The sequence below is a fragment of the Poecilia reticulata genome, linkage group LG17 (assembly GCF_000633615.1).
Source record: "Poecilia reticulata strain Guanapo linkage group LG17, Guppy_female_1.0+MT, whole genome shotgun sequence".
Classification (NCBI taxonomy): Eukaryota; Metazoa; Chordata; class Actinopteri; order Cyprinodontiformes; family Poeciliidae; genus Poecilia; species Poecilia reticulata.
The window spans coordinates 29,629,541-29,645,527 of NC_024347.1; the positions used below are offsets into that span (position 1 = coordinate 29,629,541).

General features: G+C 37.0%; 3 protein-coding genes across 5 annotated transcripts in view; all 3 read right to left on the bottom strand.

Annotated features, from left to right (window-relative positions):
* LOC103479992 (zinc finger protein 391-like) overlaps positions 1 to 5,452 on the bottom strand; it is an 8,822-nt gene extending 3,370 nt beyond the window's left edge. Inside the window, exons 1-2 of one of the 3 annotated variants that reach the window (XM_008434723.2) lie at positions 5,172 to 5,452; positions 2,266 to 4,284 (exon numbers count right to left, since the gene is read on the bottom strand). In XM_008434723.2, the coding sequence (XP_008432945.2) occupies positions 3,167 to 4,284; positions 5,172 to 5,370 (1,317 nt within the window). In that variant the 5' untranslated portion in view covers positions 5,371 to 5,452 and the 3' untranslated portion in view covers positions 2,266 to 3,166. Of the gene's footprint in view, positions 1 to 1,874; positions 2,170 to 2,265; positions 4,285 to 5,171 lie in introns of those variants that run through there. The other 2 variants (XM_017309943.1, XM_008434721.2) reach the window with 2 other exon arrangements.
* LOC103479994 (golgin subfamily A member 6-like protein 6) overlaps positions 1 to 15,987 on the bottom strand; it is a 44,763-nt gene that overhangs the window by 17,766 nt on the left and 11,010 nt on the right. The window contains exon 3 of the mRNA XM_017309907.1: positions 15,753 to 15,979. Within this exon, the coding sequence (XP_017165396.1) occupies positions 15,753 to 15,979 (227 nt within the window). The remainder of the gene's footprint in view (positions 1 to 15,752; positions 15,980 to 15,987) is intronic.
* LOC103480009 (zinc finger protein OZF-like) lies at positions 5,694 to 10,764 on the bottom strand. The gene is made up of 2 exons (XM_017309942.1): positions 10,496 to 10,764; positions 5,694 to 8,981 (listed from the first exon to the last, which is right to left on the bottom strand). The coding sequence occupies exons 1-2, from the start codon at positions 10,692 to 10,694 to the stop codon at positions 7,852 to 7,854; spliced, it is 1,329 nt and encodes a 442-aa protein (XP_017165431.1). The 5' UTR covers positions 10,695 to 10,764; the 3' UTR covers positions 5,694 to 7,851.

Here is a 15,987-nt window from a genome sequence, read left to right on the forward strand (position 1 = left end):
AGAATCCGACGCTGAACAGTGAAAAATCAACACATGATGTGAAACATATGACGATTAGGCGGCGCAGCAGGTGATGAGTGAAGATTACTGATGGTCAATAAATGATAAAATAAATCTAGCAACAGGAAAGAAACTAAAGTGGACATGGCAATAAACCAAGAGAGGATAATACTAATCAAAGGAAACTAAATGGAAATGAATGAAGAACAAAATGCAAGAATAAACTAAGAAACTAAAGTAAATACAGAGGAATAAGCTGTTATGGCAAGACCTTTCGAGCAATAATTAATACAGAGGACTGTATGGCAAGAATAAACAGACACCATTTCCAGATAAAAGGTAAAATAATATGGTTGAAGTGCCATGGGTTAGACCACATCTAGTACTGAGAATAAATATATTTTAGAGGCCATAACAGTAAAGAACTGATCACTTATTTATGTTTTTAATTAGATTTGATATATTTATTTCTTCAATATTATTTTTCATGTCAGTGTTAATGTCATGAGGCTGATGACTCCATGACACTTTCAATTTGACTCATTAGGATTTGATTAAGAACCAGATTTGTTCTTTGTAATTTCTGTCCAGTAAAACTATTAATCTATAAATCAATAGGTAGGTCTATACAAAGATATAATCCATGTTTCTGTCTCATATTTGTATGGCATTAAAAGGACCTGGAACTTTTGTTTTTCCACTGAAAGCTCTGGTTTGCACAATAAATGCCATGTGGTGGAAATTTTATGGATGATACTCTGATGTCCCATTCTCCTGAAGGCAGCACAGAGCAGCACCACCAGAAACTCACAGAAACACCAAAGAGAAGAAGAGTTATGATTAATGTAGTTACAGTTCTATCCATGTTTAATGATGCAGAGCTCAGTTGTTTTGCAAATAGTTCAAAGTTTAAACTGGCATGTTGAACATCTTTTATCTGGTCATTTTGTGGAATATTTAACAACTAGAAAATGGCAAAGATTACAAATATTTTATCCACTCTGATTGGCTGCTGTTAGGCCTACCAAGTTTAACTTGAATGTTCATTGCATTTTTCATAGACACCCGTGAAAATAATTTCTATTCCCATAACTTTTTTTTCTCTGGGAAATTATTTTGATGATAAATACAGAAACAAGCATAAAAACCAAAGCATCTACAATAGTGATAGTAATATTAATTATAAAATAATGGTCAGTGCAAAGTAGCCTACAAATTCTTTGATGGGGGGCGGTGAGGGACTTGGATGAAGGCTGGGGGGGGCGCTGGCCCAAAAAAGGTTGAGAAACACTGGTCTAGAGGATTTTGCATTTTTAACTTCAACTGGATTGAGACAGGATTACAGCTTTGCTCTCCTAGATCAGGACTGTGCAACTTTGCAAATGGCTCTGTGGCTCAATTATAAGAAACAATAAAATATTGCACGTTTTTTGTTTTATACGTTTGTTCTGTGCCCCTATTAAAAAAAAACACACACACACAGTTCATCCTGTGTCTCCTTTCCTTCCTAATTACCTTCCCTGCGGTATTCAGACCTGGAGGTGTGTGAGCAACATGCAATTATTTTTTTAGGTTTTACAAAATCACGAATGAGCTTTTAAAGAATTTACAGCACTGATAATACTTAAATAATATATTTAGTCACAGGGCTTGAATGATCTCCATCTGGTTTTCAGAGACAAGTAAACAAATTTCTGTTTGAAGTGCAACATTTAGTCATGAGCTACAAAACTAACAACCTCTGTAGCATCAGAGCTAGCAGCTAAATCAGTTCCTGTTCAGCCCCGTTTAGCAGCAGCTGGAGCTGAAGCAACTATCGCCGCTGACGGATCTCTGTCTGCTRTGAAAACATCAGCACMTTTATCCAGACCTACCAGAACTTTGTCTCTGCAGCTCCGAACCGGCTCTGTGTAGCTTAATTTCTGGTTTCCAGTCGATCCCCATCATTCTGCGCTGAGCATCGAGCGCTTCCTCGTAGCAAATGATGGTTTTTTCAACCTCTGTGAAGATTTCTTGAGCAGCAGCAGTTAGTCGCTCTCTGATAAACTCTCTGAGATGCTGAACTGAAGACATGGTTGCTGAAATATTAGCTGAGATGGGGCAATGCAGCAGCTAACTAGCTTAGCCAATGCGGGTTTCTTCTTCGACGTTTTCTTGACGGCTAATATACAATGAAATTGGTGCAATACCGCCCCCGACTGAACTGGAGTGTGGACAGGTGATAAATAATCGATGAAAAACAACTTCGTATTAATTCATAAGTCTTTACTGCGAGACAAGAAGTAGTCCATACACCTTAGAAAAAGTAAATAAAATTTACAAATCATCAAGAAAAGACACACCATCACAAAGCAGAAAAAACATTATTCCAATAGTTTAAAAATCTAGAAATATATCTAATATTGCAATTGTCTAGGTTTTTAATTTTAAATTGTTTGATACATCTAACATGTGGATGTATCAAATCGCTTGTAATAGGCCAGACAGACTCAAAAAATAGTGACAGCACCTGCGCAGTGGGGACCCAATTACATTTTTGCCATGGGGTCCAATATTTATGGCAGCACCCTGGGAGCAGGGATGGATATTAAATGTTGAATAATTGGGTTGGAGACATCTGGAGTAGGCAGTTCCAATTCTATCATTCTGATGTATTTCAGAGTACTTGAGACTCTAAAATGATCTGTCTAGTTTATCAATTCAAATACCCAATATACCGTAATACGAATTAATATATTTTCTGGAAATTATTTTGGCACAACTAAAGAAACTAACATTAAATGTTTTCCTTGTCTCTGCTATTGGGGTACAGGCAGTCAGCAGAAAAAAATAGTCCTGCTTTTGGATTGACTGCTTTGCAAATGTCAGCCAGTAGCATGTCAAGTAGCATAATACCTCAATATCTGAACTTGCACATCAGTTGAACTATTCTAAATATTCAATAGCACATTTCATACACTCCCCCTCCCCCCCGTAGTTCATGAGGAAAAGCCCATTGCACTCATGTCGGTTCCTGAGAACTCTTGGTTCATGCGCATGTTTAAATGATCAACTTAAGAGAAAACTTCTCGACATGTTTGGCTTCAAATTAGCCTCTCACCTTTATGAATTTTCATTACATTTTAACTCCTCAATCCAAGAGTAACTTTTTTCCACATGACTTGAATTAAAAAGGTTTCTCACCTGTATGGATTCTTTTGTGAACATTTAAAGAACCAATTTGAGAGAAACTCTTTCCACATGACAGGCATGAAAAAGGTTTCTCACCTGTGTGAATTCTCTTGTGGACATTTAAGTGACTACTTTGAGGGAAACTCTTTCCACAGGACTGGCATGAAAAAGGCTTCTCACCTGTGTGAATTCTCTTGTGGACATTTAAAGTACGAATTTGAGAGAAACTCTTTCCGCATGACTGACATGAAAAAGGCCTCTGACCTGTATGAAGTCTCTTATGGACATTTAAAGAATTAATTTGAGAGAAACTCTTTCCGCATGACTGGCATGAAAAAGGCTTCTCACCTGTATGAAGTCTCTTATGGACATTTAAAGAACCAATTTGAGAGAAAGTCTTTCCGCATGACTGGCATGAAAAAGGCCTCTCACCTGTATGAATTCTCTTGTGCACTGTTAAACTACTACTTCGTGTGAAACTTTTTCTGCATAACTGGCATGAAAAAGGTTTCTCATCAGTGTGGGTTCTGTAATGGTTTTTCAATTTACACTGACGTGGGTAACATCTCCCACAAATGTCACATTTGAAAGATCTTTTCTTTGTGCCAGTATCAGATTGACTCTCTGACTCAGAGCAGCTGCTTCCTTCCTGATCTTTGCTCTCAACCACTGGAGAGATATGAAGGAAAAGCTGCTCTGTTCTCGTCTCTTCTTCACTCATATCATCTTCCTGAAGAGTAGAAGTCTCAATCATAGCAACAAAATGCTTCTGGACAAGCTGCTCTCCCTCCTGACTGCTGCAGAGGTCCTTCTGGTGCTGTCCAGTTGGTAGATGTTCTGGTGGCTGCTGTTCATGTTGAAGCATCGAAGAATCAAGCTCCTCTTTTTTTACGTATATTAGTGGATATTCTATTTCCTCATATTTGAGCAGTGTAGGTTCTGGTTCCTCCTCTTCTTTTTTAATCCATGTAGGTTCTGGTTCCATCTGTTCCTCTTCAGTCCACTGCTTTGATTCTGCTTCTTTCTGGTCCTGCCTGGACCTTTTTGCCAGGCTCCAGACTTGTTGGATGGCAGAAGCTTCCTCCTCATTTGAGACACTTGGCTGTTGGAGGTCTGTGGGAACATGTAATGACATCATTAATATAATTTAATTGATGACTATCTCATTTATCAGTCTGGTTTTTCCTGGGAATTCTGGTCTGTAGGCATAATATGGTTAATCTAAAATTAGCTTGTAGATTTTAACTAAAAAGCAGGTGAAGTGTCCTCCATATTAATTTGCTGATATGGCAAAAATGTAAAGATTTGATTTCAAATACATTCACTTTTTAAGCTATAAGTACAGTTGAATGAAAACCATATGTCTGAGAGAAATAACACAAATAATTTCCTCTAATCACTGTTGGCATTATCTGATCCATTTAACTTGACTATGTCCCACACGACAAATCTGCAGCAAAGGAGAAATATTTTATTAAACACATTTGAGAAATATAGATTTGGAGAAAATCAATTGCATGTTTCTACTTGGACACTGTTAGCCCATTTCTCTGTAGAACTGGTCTGGGTCCCTGAACTGAAGCAACAGTAAATTATTATTATAATTTTTTACTATAACTTATTGATCCCAGCTAAGGCATCAATTAGTTATTTTGATGAAAAAAAACAAAGCTCATTCTGCATCTCCCTTTCCCTTTCATAATACTTTCCACTGATCTGATTTGCAAAATCATGTATGACTTTACAAATTAAGAACGTATACATTGTATTTCGGATTTCCACCATAAAATTCGGAGTAATAAATTAGTCATGGGGCTTGACTCATAAACACGTTTTCTCTTTGTGCTACCACCTTTGTGCTAGCCTCTGTAGCATCAGAGCTAGCAGCTAAATCAGTTAATGTTCAGTCCTTTTTTAGCAGCAGCTGGAGCTGCAGTAACTATGGCCGCTGACGGATCTCTGTATTCAGTGAAAACATCAGCACCTTTATCCAGACCTACCAGAACTTTGTCTCTGCAGCTCCGAACCGACTCTGTGTAGCTTAATTTCTGGTTTCCAGTCGATCCCCATCATTCTGCGCTGAGCATCGAGCTCTTCCTCGTAGCAAATGATGGTTTTTTCAACCTCTGTGAAGATTTCTTGAGCAGCAGCAGTTAGTCGCTCTCTGATAAACTCTCTGAGATGCTGAACTGAAGACATGGTTGCTGAAATATTAGCAGAGATCGATGGGACAATGCAAGTTTTCTAACTTAGCCATGCAGGCTTCTTCTTCGATGTTTTTTTGACGGTAGACATACAAAATTACCGCCCCCGATTAAACTAGAGTGTGGATAGGGCTTTAACAGGGGGATATAAAGAACTTTTTATTAATTTATGAGTCTTTATTTTGAGACAAAAAGTAGTCCATATAATTTAGAAAATAAATGATCAAATCATCAAGTAAAGAAAAGACATAAACAACAACAAAAGCAGATAAACAGCAGATAAACAATTATTCCAATAGTTTTATAAATAGTCGTTGCAGTTGTCAGAGCTTTTATTGTGAAGTTTTTTGATACATCCAAGCGGCACATAAATTTATACATGACAAACATTTGACTTGAAGATGTTCATCGTGGAAATCTGAAGAGAATTCGTTAAGTGTCTTGATTGACTACTTGTAGTTTCTTCATTATATGTAAACTGTAGTTACACCACAGGTGAGCAATATAAAACATGGTGCAGTAAGTTCCAAAAAGGAACACTTTCACCTTATCTGCTATTACTATTAATTTCACGCAAAAACGTGAAGTGTGACAACTTTGCCGAAACATGTTTGAGCTTTCACGGTGTCCGTAGTTCCCCAGACAAGCGCGTGCTTTCTCAGTGCTCATAACGAACATGCGTATATTTTGCCGCGTGGGCGGGGCGGAGCGTCAAGACGACGCAGGGAGAACCGTATCTGATGGGGAAACGCGGATTGACGCAACACCTAAAGCGTCAAATGAGTCTCAAAAATACTCGTGCACTTGTAACTGGATCTGTGTAACTGGATCACACACACACAATGGATACAATAAATGCAGTATTGTGTGTGTGTGTGTGTGTGTGTACCAGGTGACTTGTGCATACTTTTTCAACATAGGTGTAGGAGAAGGTTTATTGTATTTTTAAAGTTTATAAATCCTGTATTACACATGCAGATATTTTTACAAATCTTTGCACACACACACAAATCCTTTAAAACAGGTACAAATACTTTTACATACGCACATATACTTTTACACACTCAAAAATATTTTGAGACTATTTTCACTCCATACAAAAACAAGTTAAAAGAAAAAACGTATTAATTCATAAATAATTTCGAGACAAAAAGTAGTCGATGCAATTTAGAAAAGACAAATACACAAATCAAGTAAAAAAACATCACAAGACAGATAAACAATGACTCCAATAATTAAAGTTAGAAATATCTAATATCACCATATGTTGCAGTTGCCAGAGCTTTTATTGTAGAGTTGTTTGATACATTCAATCTGCACATACATTTTACATGAAATTCCTCAGCAAAACATAAAAAGTTGGTATGCTACTCATGACAAACATTTGACTTGCAGATGTTCAACGTGGAAATCTGAGGATTCTGAAATCGTCCTGATTGGCTACTTGCAGTTTCTTCATTACAGTTTTACTGTAGTTACACCACAGGTGAGCCATACAAAACGTGGTGCAATAAGTTCCAAAAAGTAACACTTTCACCTTATCTGCACACATGCTAAATTCCAGTTCCAAAACATTAGCTTGCATATAGGAAGGCAAAGTTATGATAATCCCAAAGGCCCTTGACCAACAGGGGTTAATTTTTCATATAAATGGAATGAAGTAGGGCCTCTGTCAATTATATCGTTTTTTTGTTTTGTTTTTAGCAGTAAAAAAATTAAAAGTTGTCATTCCCAGATCAAAAAGCAAAGATCCATATTTACTGAACACCCTGTGGAGCTGCATTAAATGGTTTGTTGATGCTTAGTGAATTTGAAGGCAACGGCATTCAGCAGCAGACCAAGACTACAACCACTGTGAGAGTTGAACTATGCAGTCAAGAAAATAACGTTCAGGTTTTCAAAGAGAAAAAAGGATAAAGAAAAAGACAAATGAATAAGCCAGTTTTTCTCCAAGAGACGTGGATAGACTTTAGTTTGAATCCAAAGCGCTCCAGACTGCTTCCTCATCGGGTTTTATGCTACACTCTGTGGTAGGAGACAAGGAGCCTAACAGGTAACTGAGGTAATGGTCACAGGTTGACCATTACTTCACCGTGTGAAGTCACGGCGGTAAGAGGGAGGTGCTTCTCCTTCTTACGGATAATGCGTGGTGAGGCGACAGTTGCTAGCTAATTAGGTCATGTGACATTTCTAGGTCATATATGCGGGATATACAAGTTATGCCACAAAGTTGAAAATTTTTCATCTTTTGTTGCCGTCATCGCCATCGTGTGCCATGTGTTGGGTTCAGCCGGAGTTGAAAAAAAATTTACGCTTTTAGTTACTTGAGTTTAGCCGTTACCAAGAAAACAAGAGGGGAGGGAACAACACAAGGCACAGGAGTGGAACTTTTGTCATCTAGTCTCTTTGAAGAAAGTGAGATGATGAAAACAAAGAAGCAATTTTATATTCATTTTTTTATTAAGCTCATTTTTATTTACTGCTGATTATTGTGGAAACCTTTCTCAAATGTATGACTTTTCTTGTGACGATTTAAATGATAAATTTGAGAGAAATTCTTTCCGCATGACTGGCATGAAAAAGGTTTCTCACCTGTATGACTTTTGTTGTGACGATCTAAGTGACTAAGTCGAGAGAAATTCTTTCCGCAAAACTGGCATGAAAAAGGCCTCTCACCTGTATGAATTTTCTTGTGGTCATTTAAATGACTAACTCGACCGAAACTTTTTTCACATAAGTTGCATGAAAAAGGCCTCTCCCCTGCATGAATACTATTATGGTAATTTAAAGAACTAAATTGTGAGAAACTCTTGCCGCATAACTTGCATGAAAAAGGCCTCTCACCTGTATGAATTTTCTTGTGACGATTTAAATTACTAATTTCAGAAAAACTTTTTCCACATGATTGGCACGAAAAAGGTCTCTCACCTGTATGAATTCTCTTGTGGCGATTTAAATTTCTCATTATAGAGAAACTTTTTCCGCATGTTTCACATGAAAAAGGTTTCTCACCAGTGTGGGTTCTGTAATGATTTTTCAAGTTATACTGTTGTGTGTAACATCTCCCACAAATGTCACATTTGAAAGATCTTTTCTTTGTGCCAGTTTCAGACTGACTCTCTGACACAGAGCAGCTGCTTCCTTCCTGATCTTTGCTCTCATTCACTGCAGAGATATGAAGGGAAAGCTGCTCTGTTCTCGTCTCTTCTTCACTCATGTCATCTTCCTGAAGAGTAGAAGTCTCAATCAAAGCAACAAACTGCTTCTGGACAAGCTGCTCTCCCTCCTGACTGCTACAGAGGTCCTTCTGGTCCTGTCCAGTTGGTAAATGTTCTGGTGGCTGCTGTTCATGTTGAAGCACTGAAGAATCTAGTTCCTCTTTTCTTACATATGTCAGTGGATATTCTATTTCCTCATGTTTGAACAGTATAGGTTCTGGTTCGTCCTCTTCTTTTTTAATCCATTTTGGTTCTGGTTTCATCTGTTCCTCTTCAGTCCACTGATGTTCTGATACTTTCTGGTCCTGACTGGACCTACTTGCCAGGCTCCAGACCTGTTGGATGGCAGAAGCTTCCTCCTCATTTGAGACACTTGGCTGTTGGAGGTCTGTGGGAACAAAGGATGACATCATTAATATAATTTAATTGATGACTATCTCATGGATCAGTCTGGTTTTCCTGGAGACTCTGGACAGTAGGCATCATTTGGTTAATCTAAAATTAGTTTGCAGACTTGAACTGAAAAGCAGGTGAAGTGTCCACATTAATTTGCTGCCATGGCAAAAATGTTAAAAGGAGTTAAAGTACATTCAGACTTTAATCTAGAAGTACAGTTTCATACAGATGTTTTATTTACAATTAAATGTTTAATTCTTTTAAGGACATACATACAGTGAAGAACTAAAAATACATGAAGACAATATGTTTTTAATCTCATTGGTTTTTTTGGTTATAAATATGTTGAGACAGATTCATTTCTCTAAGCCACTATTAAAAAAAGAAAGAGAAGACATCATTTCCTTAACTAATGCAGATATGTCCAAGAGGAAGTGGATGCAAGGAAATATATATATATATGTATATATATATATATAAACTGGTCTAAAATTGAAACCTATTTGTTATTAGCTTAGTAACTAGAATTGTGAGAGATGATGCTGGATGAGTTTATCTCAACACCACACACTGCGGAGGATGGTGCAGCAGGTCAACACATCTCTAGGCCTCACTTTAGGAGAACTGCAGCTAAGAGTTGCAGTTCTCCTAAAGTCATCAGGTCTCCATAGCAACCACCAGACGCTACATTCATGAAAACTGGATATCTGGGAGAAATAACACAAAGAAATAATTTCCTGTAATCGTCGTTGGAATCATCTGATCCATTTAACTTGAACATGTCCCACACAGCAAATGTGCAGCAACAGAGAGAAATTTTATTAAACACATTTGGAGAAAATTATTTGCATGTTTCTAACTTAACACAGTTTGACCATTTCCTTGTAGAACTGGTCTGGGTCCCTGAACTAAAATGATTATATATATATATATACATATTTTTTACTATAATTGATCCCTCAGACCAACTTTATTTTTTTAACTTTAACAATTAATTAAAATGCAGATTATAAACTTTTAGCTTCAAATTAATTGATAGGATTACAGTTTTTATCTGCTATATCAGGGCTGTTGAACATACAGCGCCACACCTGTAAATGGCTCACTTAATATAATAAACAAATAAATACTGTCGTTACTTATTTTTTCCGTTTGTTCTGTGCCCCCATGAAAAAAAAGCTAATTCTGCGTCTCCCCCTCTCCTTCATAATACTCTCCACTGCTCTGATTTACAAAATCATGTATGAGTTTACAAATGAAGAATTTACACCTTAAATTCCAGATTTCCACCATAACAATTGGAGTAATATATTTGTCATGGGGCTTGACTCACAAACACGTTTTCTCTTTGTGCTACCACGTTTGTGCTAACCTCTGTAGCATCAGAGCTAGCAACTAAAACAGTTCATGTTCAACCCTGCTTAGCAGCAGTTGGAGCTGCTGCAACTATCGCAGCTGACTCGATCTCTGTCTGCAGTGAAAACATCAGCATTTATCCAGACCTACCAGAACTTTGTCTCAGAAGTTCCGAACCGACTCCGTGTAGCTTAATTTCTGGTTTCCAGTCGATCCCCATCATTCTGCGCTGAGCATCGAGCTCTTCCTCGTAACAAATGATGGTTTTTTCAACCTCTGTGAAGATTTCTTGAGTAGCAGCAGTTAGTCGCTCTCTGATAAACTCTCTGAGATGCTGAATTGAAGACATGGTTGCTAAAATATTAGCCGAGATGGGGATGCAGCAATTTTCTAGCTTAGCGTTCGCAGGCTTCTTCTTTTCTAACATGGCGGATCTCAAGCAACTTTAAGCTACGCCGCCACCTACTGTACATGAGTGTGTAACAACATTACATCCATTAAATTCTGTTTTTTACATTTTGTATTCTGAAGAAAAATAAATAATGCTTTCCTTAATCTGCAAGTATCCACTATGATTCTTTCATTTCCCAATATTCGTCCATCCCTGTCCTAACCGTTCTTCTTAATCTCTCACTTTCTCCTGAACCTCCTGGAAGTTTAGTATAACTGTCTTGCCACCGTTACCGCTGTAAAAACAGATAATTGGTCTGATAATTGTTTGGAAATATATATTTTAAAATCTGGTGTATATATATATTCCTATTCCCACACATTCTTTTATATTCTCAGAATCATCTGAATATATTTTAAGGTAATCACAATGTGAATTTCTTAAATATATGTCTGTTTTTACCCCTACTCCATTTAAATTCCAATCATTTTTAATTTTTTGAAGTCTCATGTCTAAATTTACCTGAAGGAAATAGCCAAGGAGGAACAACACTAATCAGATTAAACGGTGCAATTTCCTTGTTTTCTAATCCATACATTTTAGCCCATTTAAGTCAATCTGAATACATCACTCTGGAATTTTGAATATTCCCAACAGTTTTGTAAAATTGTTTAAGTTACATTTTCTTCCAGTATGGTAGAGATAATGTAATTTATGTCATTTATATTGGAGTCTCTCCAGTCTCTATTAGGAGCATTAATAAGTGTCTTTTTCACTTTAGGACTCCGTAGTTGTGGGTTTAAATATTGTTGGCAATGTCTTCCAGGAACAAAATTACCCAGTAATATTTTTATATTTCCTGTCAATGTAACAGTTTTTAATACAAAAACACAATGAACCACAAATTGGTTTAATAATGCCCCTGAATGAACTGGAGTGTGAGTACAGGCGATAAAAGGGGACAAAAACAACTTCATATTAATTCATGTCTTTATTTCCACACAAAAAGTAGTCCATACCATTTATGAAAAGGATAACTAAATAAAATATACAAATCATTAAGTAAAAATTACACATCTGCCACAAATCACACACAAGGTTGTTCCAATATATAAAAAAGCTAAAAGCATCTCTAATATCAGTTTTTTTTCAGCAGTCAGAGCTCTTAAGTTGTTTGATACATCCAAGCAGCACATACATTTTAAATGACTTTATATATATATATACACACACACACACACACACACACATTACAATTATAAAAATAAAAAAAAACATTTATGGGCATCCAAAAATAGGTGAGGGTCTAATGTGCTTTGCTAAGTGAAAACAATCCAAGAAATGGTTTAATATCAGGGTTTATACAGGAATCCCAGAGTTGAATTGACTACGTTTTACTACCTTTTTTTATTACCTATACAATATTTTTACTATCCACACTAAATCGAGCCAATTTCATGCAGATTTCCTCAATTTTGGGAGATCGTGATCGGTCGACATTTACGTGAAGCCGATCTCAACCTCTGATCTTTTCTATCTCAGCGAAAGTCTAAAAATCAGCCACATTCCTATTCTGCTCTGCAGCGACAGGTTTGACTGACAGACCGGCCCACCAGGTCATGTCTGCAAGCTTGTAGTTATCAATAATGACCCCACTGGTTCCAACTCAAAGACTTTCTTCCTATATTTAGCCACATTTCAATCAAAAAAGTAGCATTAGGTAAAATCGAATTTGAAAAATGATAATCTACGATCTGTGAGAAAGCTGCGATCAGTTCAATTACCCATGTAAAATGGCGGCTCATGTAAGACAAAACTTTATCCCACTTACTTGAAGGTCTAACTGTGACTTTATCTTGACCAAAACCTCACGTTAAAAACAGAAAGTACTATTTTTAGATCTGATCCTAAATCCATAACACTCAGGATATTTGTTTTTTTTTAAAGAATATCAGTAAAATGCAAAGACATTCCAATTTCACAAGCCAATGTTTTATTCTCGATAGAATATTAGTTTGCTACTAAATGTCAAAAGTAGGACAACTCAATAACAAGGTTCAAGGGTATCATATTTCACAGGTCACTGAACTGTTTATATATAATAAATGTCCATGTGCAGCGAAATTCTGTGTTTTGATGACCAACACACCAACTGTCAGGTCATTGTTACAATTAGAGCAGCTGTTTAAATGAGCTAATCACCCTCCGTTGTTTTCACATGATCATTTTGTAATCTAAAAATAAGCATCAAGCCCGAAATCATAAAACTGTTAAGTTTCTGAATGTGTTGCCCTTTGTGTGGGAAATGTTTGCGGGTTTTATGGTGTTGGATCCTCATACAAATAGTGGAGCCGTTTGTTGCTATGGAAAGAGTCTAAGCGTAGATAGCCAACACGGAAAGTCAGGGGAGATGGGATACGAGTGGTTTTGAGTTGTTCTTTGACGGTTTTTCAGCTTTATTTTCCCTTGGCTGTGGCGCACTGCTCTAAATTACGGTTTCATCTAGTTACCGGAATCGTTCTACCGGGGCAGCTCGGCGACAGATGGCAAGGAAAAGAAAAGTCTTTTGTTTACAAATTTCCGGATGTAAACAACATGAAACATGTCTAAACGGTATCAGATAATAAAGAAAGAAACATTTAACTACATAAAAGTTCTACCACTTTTCCTACAATTGTAGTGGAATTTTAACTTTTGAGTGTGTTCACACTGCAATCTGCTGCGGTGCAGTTGGTGTAATTTAACTTACTTGGATATTCAAGCCAAAGTTGCGAGAACTTATATTTTCACATGGCAAAGCGCAAAATGACTAGCTAGTCTCAACATGTTACGCAGTTCGAACTCTACGCATGCGCACACCAGCTTGGAGTCTATCAGTGACAGCTCAAGTCCTGCCAGTACGGTAGTTATGTTTTATACAGATTTTAGTAAAACAAACTTAAAACAATAAGTGAACGTCAATGGAAAAATACAAACATTTTGAAGGGATGATGAAAAATTACTTCTTTTTACTACCTTTAGTTTCTGGCCTGCATTCTTACTATCTTTTACTGGCCTTAATTTGAGCTCATTTAATTTACTACCTTGTACAAGCCTGTGGAAAAACTGAATATTTATTACAGTGAATCTGTGCGAGTTAAATGCCTAATTGTCACTTTTGTGTATTTGTGTTATGTGAAAATTCAGTTCACTGTAATAAAATAAAACTTTTACCATCATATTTCATGTGGAAAATACATCTCATCTGTGTGGGTTCTAAAGAGAATAAGTCATACATTTCAAAACAAATTTTTTTCACAAGTATGGCTTCAAAGCAGCCCCGGACCTGTATGAGTTTTCATGTGCATGCTCAACTTATCCCGACGATTGAATCTTCTCCCACATGTTTGACAAGGAAAAGGCTTCTCACTTGTATGAATCATCTTGTGACGATTTAAAATTCTCATTTGATAGAAACTTTTCCCACATGACATGCATGAAAAAGGTCTCTCCCCTGTATGAATTTTCTTGTGTTCATTGAAATGACAAAGTCGAGAGAAACCTTTTCCACATGATGTGCATGAAAAAGGCCTCTCCCCTGCATGAATACTCTTGTGGTAATTTAAAGAACTAAATTGAGAGAAAGTCTTTCCGCATATCTGGCATGAAAAAGGCTTCTCACCTGTATGAATTTTATTGTGACGATTTAAATTACTAATTTTAGAAAAACTTTTTCCGCATGTTTCACATAAAAAAGGTTTCTCACCAGTATGGGTTCTGTAATGATTTTTCAACTTAGAAGGTTGTGGGAAACATATTCCACAAATGTCACATTTGAAAGATCTTTTCTTTGTGCCAGTATCAGACTGACTCTCTGACACAGAGCAGCTGCTTCCTTCCTGATCTTTGCTCTCAACCACTGGAGAGATATGAAGGGAAAGCTGCTCTGTTCTTGTCTCTTCTTCACTCATATCATCTTCCTGAAGAGTAAAAGTCTCAATCATAGCAACAAAATGCTTCTGGACAAGCTGCTCTCCCTCCTGACTGCTGCAGAGGTCCTTCTGGTCCTGTCCAGTTGGTAAATGTTCTGGTGGCTGCTGTTCAAGATGAAGCACTGAAGAATCTAGCTCCTCTTTTTTTACATATGTTAGTGGATATTCTATTTCCTCATTTTTGAGCAGTGTAGGTTCTGGTTCCTCCTCTTCTTTTTTAATCCATTTTGGTTCTAGTTCCATCTGTTCCTCTTCAGTCCACTGATCTGCTTCTTTCTGGGCATAACTGGACCTACTTACCTGAGAGACTTGTTGGATGGCAGAAGATTCTTTCTCATTGGAGACATTTGGCTGTTGGAGGTCTGTGGGAACAAAGGGTATAATTTAATTGATGACCATCTCATGGATCAGCCTGGTTTGTCCTGGAGATTCTGGTCTGTAGGCATCATGCAGTTAATCTAAAATAAATTTGTAGAGTTTAACAGGTAAAGTATCCTCCACACTAAATTAGAGCTGTGACAAAAATGTTCTAAAGATTTTAATGCAGAAGTACAGTTTCATGCAGATTTTTTACAGTTAGATGTTTAACTTTAGGGCATTCATACAGTAAAGCAATTGTATTACCTTAAGACAATATGTTTTTTATTTTACTTGTAACCTCACTTTTAAAGACTGTAAAAAATTTAATTAGTAAAACATGGCATTCTGGTTCTCTGGATTATGAATGTGTTGAGACACCAAGACTTGTTTCACTAAACTACTGTTCAAAAGAAGAGAAAAAAAGGCTTCTCACCTTTGTGAATCGTCTTGTGACGATTTAAAATACTCTTTTGACAGAAACTTTTTCCACATGACTGACATGAAAAAGGCTTCTCACCCGTATGAATTCTTTTGTGGTCCTTTAAATTACCTTTTTGAGAGAATGCCTTTCCACATAACTGGCACGAAAAAGGCCTCTCACCCGAATGAACTGTCTTGTGACGATTTAAAACATAACTTGAGGAGAAACTTTTTCCGCATGTTTCACATGAAAAAGGTTTCTCACCAGTGTGGGTTTTGTAATGGTTTTTCAATTTCCACTGTGTTGTGTAAAATATCCCACAAATGTCACATTTGAAAGGTCTTTTCTTTGTGCCAGTATCAGACCGACTCTCTGACACAGAGCAGCTGCTTCCTTCCTGATCTTTGCTCTTATTCACTGCAGAGATAGGAAGGGAAAGCTGCTCTGTTCTTGTCTCTTCTTCACTCATATCATCTTCCTGAAGAGTAGAAGTCTCAAT